An 8,551-nucleotide genomic window follows, 5' to 3' on the forward strand; every position below is an offset into this window, starting at 1 on the left:
TTTTGTATGAAGAGATGAACATATAAATACTTCTGATTCAATCGGCAGTGTTTCCTATTTTTCAGAGTCGCAGTTTGCAGCCATGCTAAAATTTTCTGTTGTATCATGTGAAACATATTTCGTCACAGGTATACGTTTAGTGGGTTCCAAAATTTGTTTGCGGTATTTACTTTTAAAACATTGGAAACCCTGAAATTGAATATCACTTTGCAGTTTTCCCTTGTAAGTTCAATATTTAAATAATTCAACACAATAATTGATTAATTTACGCAACCTTATTATGCATGAAAGTCCACGTCACTTCGAGCCAAGAAGTTCTTTAAATATTGCAAACTACCTAACCACGTAGATCATTACGTTACCAGCACCATAATAGCTAATACCTAGAAAAATGTTTAAAAAAGAGTTCCTTCCCCTTCTCAGATATCGTTTCAGAATTTGTCATCTGTTCAAATGCATCCCATTTGAATTTGATGACAAATCAGGACGATTCATAAAATCTAAGTCAATTAGCGTAATTCGTTTCTTCAAATTCCAATGTCTCCTGACAGCCATCTATTGCACGGCAATGATTCTAAACATTTTCATCGGCCCCTTAACAATATCGGGACGTTTGCAAGGACTCGCCATCCTGATTTCTTCACTATTTGCGGCAATTCCTAGATGGAACTACTCAATTGATATCGCTCCGATTCAAACAATTAATGCATTTCTGGATTTCGAAGAAAAGATTATGGAAAGTAAGTGAGCTTTTGTAAAGATTTTCTAAATTAAGAACGTACCTTCCCAAAATATTCTGGGAAATGTGTAGTTGAACTAGTAGGTAAAGCTAGTTCAATAAATTAAAATGCAAAATTATATGAGTATTCAGACAAATAATTTAATGGCAGAATTGAAATTCCGTTATAATACAAGATTTTTGATTACATAATTGGCGGAGTAATTAATTCCCCACGTACTCGATAATTTATTTGCAGATCTACCAAAAATACCAAACTCTAAAGGAACCAAAGCAATCTGGGTTTTTATAGTCTTAATTGAAATTGGTTTATTCGCATACCCGATTCTGGTATTTCTTCTCTTACGATTTCTCCCCTGCATGCCCCCATTCATCTTGTCAATGTTTGCAAATTGTGGTGGCTCAGGGATACCTTACGGAATAGAACTTGGCGTGCACCTGTTCGAAACTTGGATGGACTATCATATCAAATATTCTGGGACTACGTGGGTTATATATGTTCTCCTTGTCGGAATAGGATTCTTGCTCCATCACTTCCAACATCTTAACAGGTAATTGAGGTAATAGAAAAAGATAGTAAGAAATAGTAGGAACTAGTATTTGCCATATTTTACTTAATTAAATATGAGTTACATTTCTTGATGAGTTGTTACATACATCTATCTAATACTTCCTTAATATGTATAGATAATTCCAACTCTACTTTTTATTTTTTTTACTAGGTTGACTGCGAATTATTTGCATTTTGCTGTAATTTAGTCCTACAAATATTACATCTAAATCTTTGTATACTTAGGGAGCTCTCTAAAATCGAAACCTACACCGACATCACGACCTGTATCAAACTCTACCGATACGTTCAAATCTTGGAAAAATCCTTCAATGCATTCGTTGCGGAGCGAATAGTTCCCATGTTAATATCCTGTATTCCAGCAATTCAAATATCCGCGCTATTCGTGTGCATCAGAATGCATGAGGAAATTTCTCTCCCTGGATTCGCAATTTTCCCTATTATGGCGGTTAGTGCTGGAATAAACAACATTCTCATAATCACTTTGGCATCTAAGGTGAACACTGCATCAGAACGGATACTATATTCCATCAAGCAAAAAATTGTTGGACTTCAGGTTGGGAAAAGAGCACCCTTGTTTAAAAAATTGAGAGCATGTGGTCTTCTGAAAATCAAGTTTGGGTCAAATTTCATAGACAAAGGGACACCATTGGTAATGCAAAATTTCTGTATACATCAAACCGTATCATTATGTTTGATCAATTAGGGTAAATACAAAATTAAATGATCTGTGAATACTTATAAGCAGGTTTGTTTAGTTATGTATATTAACTAAAATTTGCCCATCCCATGAATCATTGACCATTTTTTTCTAAGAGAAAGGTTACATTTATTGCAAATCAGTTTTGAATCTCATATACTTCCTTTGTTTATTCAAGTTTTCTTACAATAGCAAGATCTTGTTTATCAATGTAAGCATAAACCTTATCTTGCAGTGGTTCTTACTCTTATCTTTAGTACAGTCATGCCTGAGATCGTTTGGGAGTCGTCAATATTGTTAGTTTACATACATAGGGGATATGTATTTCCTATTATGGCATTGCTGTTCATTCTGCACCCAAGAAATGAAGTAGCAAGAGGATTTGTTAAAGTTTAAATAAAGATGTACATTATCTAACAAAATTGATTTCTTTCCACTTATTTAAATGAGCTTTAGTAACGAATTTTGTTTGCGTTTATAATCTTGCCGCAAGAATGGTCGGCTGTTTATCTTGAGTTGAAGTGCTGTCACGAGGAAAACAATTTATACATAAAGCTTGTTTTGATGTGTTGATTTTGGCAAATCGCTTAAATATTTAAAACAAATATTCAGTTATTCCAAGTGATCGATTGTAGCTGTGTAGATCGTGGGTGCGATTTCTGAAAATTTCCCGGCAAACGGGAATGTTTAGGTAACCCTAGGTCGGGAGATTTCCCGGGTTTCCAAATTTTTTTGTCAGACCTTTTTTTTTAGGGACAAATTTTTAGAATTCGATTTTTTCGGTCAGTCTGGTCCCCTAGGTCGCCCTCCGTTTGCCTGGGTCCCCTAACCTAGGGTTATTTGTGTCCTTTCCCGGTTTCCCGACCAATTTTCCCCGGCAAACGCGTAGATTTGTCCAAAGAAATTTACCGAGATGGTCATCGCAATCCTTATTGCCATATGAACTAAACCAAGGAACATACAACTTCAACCCAAGCATGAGTACTCTATGTGTCGTCCGGTAATTTATGCACAGTATCAACGTAAAAGGAGCAGACGATGAAGGTAGTGAGATTGACATAACAGCCGAAAACGTCGAATATTTTGTTATCTGAAGACTGAAAATTAAAGAATGGAGCATACGAACTCAAAGAAGGCGGTTTCGGCAAGGTCATTATTTTAGCTAAATAAATATGTATCTATGCCGTATAAATATTCAACTCGTTTTCATACAGGTGTCAGCTTTGGATTTTAACTACACCTCGTTTGCGAACCTTTTAAATTAAGTATCCAAATAATTCAATAAATTAATCAACCCGGAATACTTTATAACCTTCGCCTGCGTTGGTTTGGTACGGTGCCACATTGGCTAAAGTCAATTTGGCTAAGGGAAAAATTTTGTGAAAATTTTCCAAAAATTTGTGCCAAAGTCAATATGGCTAACACCTTTAAGTAGCATTGCTTTCGCTTTATTGGGAAGGATTGTCTTTATTAGACGAGGGAATTCCTGATCTATGCGTTTTTCATCGTCTACTGATTAAGTTTTTCATGGATTATACCATGAAATGTATACAATTGCTCGTTCTTGTACTAATCCAAACTGACTTTACCTCTTAGCCATATCGACTCCACCCCTTAGCCAAAGTGACTTCCAATTTAGCCAAAATGACTTAGCCAAATTGACTTTAGCCAATGTGACTGCCAATCGTTGGTTTCTGTGAGTGTAGACAAATATTTAAGTAAATCTAATACATAGGCATTCAAACATTTATCCTCTCTTCGTCCACTCGTAAAGATTTTTATATGAAAATCTGTCAACAGCTGAACTGCATTCCGTTCGGACTTGACAAAAATTCAAGACGCCTCAAAAAACAAAATCCATCGGAAGGGTTGGCATTTTAAAGTTACAATGCATTCTGGCAGCGATTTATTGCACTGGAATGTTTCTGAACGTTTGCTTCGGCCCGCCAACAGCTTCAGGTCGATTGCAAGGATTCTCAATATTTCTTGTCTGCCTAGCTGCTGCAATTTCAAGATGGAACTATTCCATAGAAATCGCACCGAAGTAATTAAATATGAATTTCTTGATTTTGAAGCAGAAGTTGTATAGGATAAGGAAATTTATTTTAAATTAGCAAACAGAAACCAATTAAATAAATATTTACTGACCTCACCGATAACTTAATGTTTAATTATTCTGGGATAATTTACAAAATAACACTTTATCAGCAAACATTTTTGCCAATTTCATATTCCTTATACAATGTCGACGAACGCTGAAAAAAATTTAATCCACAGGGCTGAACAAACATTCCAATTTTAGTTTACATTTGCTATTTAAATGAACAAATTAATTTTTTAATTATCTGAGCTGAAATTTACTAAGGGACAATATTAATAAGATATTACTTATATAAGTGACAACCTATGTATGTATGTATGTATGTATAATTTACACCAAAATTTTAAATACCATATGAACCTTTTCATCAAAATGTTTTAATTATTTTTGGATATCATCTTTCTCTAAACTCTGCAACCCATCTAAAAATACGGATCGTATGGTTCCAGCAGTGAACGGCATGAGTCGAGTTATCGCGCTAAATTTTTCCATATCCCTTACCGTCCTAACCTCCTTCCAAATGTCCAGCATCTAAATAAATAATAGTTAAAAGTTAAATCATAAACAATGACATTTTTAGCTCACATCCCTGTTGCTAATTCGTGCAAATCCCGCCCTTACAAGTCCACTAACTTGAACTTCTCCCTCTTTAATCACATTACCCTGGTTGGTGGTTTCATCCCCTGGTAAAAACGCGGGCCTTCTGATGGAAGTTGAGGATGTAGCAATTTGCCCAAAAAGTGGCTGGGCTTCTTCACTAGCTGTATTTTTTCTTGGAACAATCACGGTTTCTGCGTCCTCTGCGATCAAATTCCGTTGGGCTGTTAAGGGCTGTTCCGTTTCAGTCAAATTAACCGCTGCAGCGTCTTCCCGGATTCTTGTGCTTCTCCCACTTCGCGACTCACGTACAGCCGGTGCATCCTTCTTAGCCTTAATGTTGACCACGTATCTACTCTGATTTTTTCGAAACATAGCGTGAAATATTAATATTTTGTCGTTTGCATTTAACAAGACGGCGTTTTGCTAGCGCTTTTGATCAACGAATGGACCTTAGGGTTAAACTCGATCCCATTTTCTCGCATGACATCCATCCATTTGCTCTCAACGCTGGCTGTAATCTCTCCCCTAGGTACGGGTAAATGTGGCACGATTGAGCCAAACCTTTTGAAAATGATTTGAATCTCGGTATTTGTCGCCTGAAATATATTACATAAAATATGCTGTTTATTAATTTGGATTAATATGTTAATGCCCCTAGACTATTAAATTAAATTACCCCGGACATCTTATTTGGAAGTTATTATTATAACTTATTAAATTGTGCTTAACCTCGGACAGTCACTGATATAATGCAGCATATTTCATCGAATCAGTTATTTGAGCTACTGTATCTATATTATAATTCAGAATCTCTGTTGGTTACGGAAGTGAAAGCAATTTTCCGAAACGGAAATGAAAGTAGAGAAAGTGGAGACCTTAAGAAAAAAAGTAAATGTGGATAAGTAGGGGGAAAGTCGATAAGTCTGTTGAGAATGTTTGTTGGTTAGGTCATCACGAAGGGAAGGGGGTTCACGGGAACTTATCCACTTGGGTTATCCTGGCGACTCCGGGAACATGTGGGTGTGCCTCGAGCTATTATTTTGCGGTTAGCTTTGTATGACAGGAAAGGGAAGGGTGTGCCAGATACTCGATACACCCCCCCGTATCAGGGTTGTATATTCCGGAGGGTTGTGGGGGTTAGTGAGTAGTGGGGGTTAAGGGGTAGTGGGGGCAGGGGGAAGTGGGGGTTAGGCGGTTAGGCGGTAAGTGGGGCTTGGGAGGGGTAGTAGGGGGCGTGGTTGGGTGACTTTGTTTTAGGGGGTGGCTTCATTTTGGTTATGACGGGAAGGGGAACGGCTTCACTTCCCTTCGTGGATGGACTAAGTATGGATTAGGTCATGGGAAATGGGAAGGGATAGGGAACGGCTTCCCTTCCCTTCATGGAAGGACTAAGTTAGGGGTTGTGTAAAGGAGGGGCAACGTGGGTTTGAGTAACGGTTGAAGGTTATGACAGAATGCATAAAGCAGGTCAAAGATATTCATTCGCAATACTTTCGTAAATTACAACTAAGTAAGACCGGCGTTAGACGGGCTTATTCGCTAGTGTTTTATAAGGTCGGATGTGCAGGATTATCAAAAACCTGATAAAATATCTATATTTACATATGTAAGTAGATTACCCATACTTGAACTAAGGTCTTCATACAAAACAGGTAAATAGGACAAATCAACAAAATCTTGTGTTTGAGATGTTATCTGCATTCCCGACATGATAACATTTTTATGTTCTATGTCAAACACCTCAGACATATGTACGCTGTGTTAAAAGATACGGAAAAGACAATAATTTTCATGCAAAAATCAAATCCTACATAAATGGAATCACGATAAACTTTTGGAAAATAAGTCGACCCGTACATTCATACCCATTTGTTGGATAATGTTGCCAAAATAAGTTCGACTTTCAGCAAACTTTTGGGCAAGCTGCCCATATGACGTAAATTTCGAACTACATATTTTGCAACCTAGCAATATACACCGTTTTAGACATGAGTACACTTGTATGCTAAACGTATGGGTGTATCGCCTTGATATAATAAATATCATATCCCATAATATGGAACATTATAAAACTTACACTACTTTATCGTACAAAGGCATGATTGATATGTATCATATTACACATCTCATTTCCTTATCTCCTCCAACCGTTATTCATTTAGTTTACAGATAAGGGGATAAATTACTTACAAATCATATATATGGTCGCTTAGCCATACCGTTAAACTGATAAGCGACCACATACGCAACTGGTCACCCAGATTAGTCAGTTAATAGTTATTTTCCTTAAACATAACATTAAATAATAATACATTTCCTCCTTTCCAAATATTTCCTCTACAATGAAAAAAATCACATTTTTTGTAGGATTTGTTCTACTCGCAACTATCGTACGCTAAGAATAAAATACTTCTCATCTCTTCACAACTGTTTGGGCAATCATTTTTTTTTTAATTCGCAGTGTTTCAGTGCAGCCGCAATTGTCTTTAATGTCCTATCACATGACCATGTGTCCAACTCTATCTGCAATAGTTGGCCAGGATCCGCCACGACGCCTCGTTACATGTGGAGTTCTTGGTGGTGCAAATGGTTCGATAAGGTGGAAAAGTATAGTGGTGCAGCGATTGGAATTGCGGCTTCACAAATAGGATTAACTTTGACGCTATTGGTTGTGTGCTTAATTTTACGGAAAAATGTAAGTTGTGGACATAATTATTTTTTAAACTAATGATTTTGTGAGTTAAAATATCGATGAAGGGTAACAGCAAAACTTTTCTCACTCACTTCCTTTGTTATTTTTTATATGGAAAATCTCGATTGCAAATTAAATTGCTGTAACAATCCACAATGAGTTTATAACCTTGTAATGCATAAAACAAACGGACAAAAAATAATTGGGGATTTTTTATCCTAAAATAATTATTTAATTTTTGCGATGTTTTTTTAGATGACAAAACGACACCATGCGTACCTCGGCTACATAATATTTCAACTATTCCTTTCAATAGCTTTAATTGTGGTGGTTCTCATCCCAGCAACGGATTTGTGGCCGGATTCATACACTGAGATTGATTGGGGGTGGGGAACCTCTTTGATATCCGTGGGAGGATATTTCTTTGCCATCTTTATACTACTTCTGCACAGGAAAAGGGAAAAAGCAGGAGAATTTGTTTGAAGCTATAATTCAGCGAAAAATATTTACTTAGTCATCTAAGATGTAATAAAAGTAAATAACCTTTTATTACTTAATATATTAAATACATTAAATTCCAATAACTAATTATTTTGCATTTTTGGTTAAAAACTGACGGCCTCTTTTTAATCTTAATACTACAGATTTGTTTCACAGATATTATTTACTTGCTAATAAATATTATTGGGAAAAAATACAGCAAAAAATCCAAGTTATCCTGTCATTAGTTTTGAAAATAAGAAAATACAATTCTTCTGTATTGATGAAACAAGGTTTATCCGTATGCAATGATACATGTCCATCTATTGAATATACTTGCGTAGTGATTTTAAACATTGCAAATCCGTATCAGGCGAGGATATCTTTTAATGACATGCTTAAATGCTATGAAGTGAATAAAAGAGTTTTACTAAAACGTTTTAAGCAGAGTTTAACGGGCAGATGAAGTTTATAGGGTGAAAATTAGTCCGTTCTTATATGGCTCACACATAAAGCCCTGTACATAAATACAGTACATACAGTCAAGAGCAAAAGTCACGAGCACGAACTCTTCTTGAAATTTAAATCTTAATTTCTCAAAAACTATCCGGGATTTCAAAATAATTTCGGGCTCATATTGTGTGGAAATTAATTGGCAACAAAACACG

General features: G+C 36.1%; 2 protein-coding genes across 3 annotated transcripts; one reads left to right on the forward strand and one right to left on the reverse strand.

The window, feature by feature from the left end:
* Window positions 1-4,159: 4,159 nt before the first annotated feature.
* On the reverse strand, window positions 4,160-5,476 carry LOC118439443. 2 transcript variants are annotated; one of them, XM_035860749.1, is made up of 4 exons: window positions 5,388-5,476; window positions 5,161-5,307; window positions 4,774-5,065; window positions 4,160-4,642 (listed from the first exon to the last, which is right to left on the reverse strand). In XM_035860749.1, exons 1-4 carry the CDS (start codon window positions 5,394-5,396, stop codon window positions 4,617-4,619), a joined length of 474 nt encoding a protein of 157 aa, XP_035716642.1. In that variant the 5' UTR covers window positions 5,397-5,476; the 3' UTR covers window positions 4,160-4,616. The 2 variants fall into 2 exon arrangements, with proteins under 2 accessions (XP_035716642.1, XP_035716641.1); XM_035860748.1 differs by having other exon boundaries at window positions 4,160-5,065.
* A 1,461-nt stretch (window positions 5,477-6,937) lies between these two features.
* On the forward strand, window positions 6,938-8,104 carry LOC110860961. The gene is made up of 3 exons (XM_022110083.2): window positions 6,938-7,101; window positions 7,173-7,406; window positions 7,659-8,104. The coding sequence occupies exons 1-3, from the start codon at window positions 7,054-7,056 to the stop codon at window positions 7,884-7,886; spliced, it is 510 nt and encodes a 169-aa protein (XP_021965775.1). The 5' UTR covers window positions 6,938-7,053; the 3' UTR covers window positions 7,887-8,104.
* Window positions 8,105-8,551: the final 447 nt, after the last annotated feature.

Source organism: Folsomia candida, unplaced genomic scaffold, assembly GCF_002217175.1.
Source record: "Folsomia candida strain VU population unplaced genomic scaffold, ASM221717v1 Fcan01_Sc036, whole genome shotgun sequence".
Classification (NCBI taxonomy): Eukaryota; Metazoa; Arthropoda; class Collembola; order Entomobryomorpha; family Isotomidae; genus Folsomia; species Folsomia candida.

Bases quoted from the DNA above. Each gene is read 5' to 3' on its own strand.
- LOC118439443 (XM_035860748.1), bottom strand. The intron at 5,066-5,160 runs GTCCATTCGTTG...CGAAAAAATCAG, and splicing joins GGATCGAGTTTAACCCTAAG to AGTAGATACGTGGTCAACAT.
- LOC110860961 (XM_022110083.2), top strand. From the start codon at position 7,054: ATGAAAAAAATCACATTTTTTGTAGGATTTGTTCTACTCGCAACTATC. The intron at 7,102-7,172 runs GTACGCTAAGAA...TTTAATTCGCAG, and splicing joins TTGTTCTACTCGCAACTATC to TGTTTCAGTGCAGCCGCAAT. The intron at 7,407-7,658 runs GTAAGTTGTGGA...ATGTTTTTTTAG, and splicing joins GCTTAATTTTACGGAAAAAT to ATGACAAAACGACACCATGC.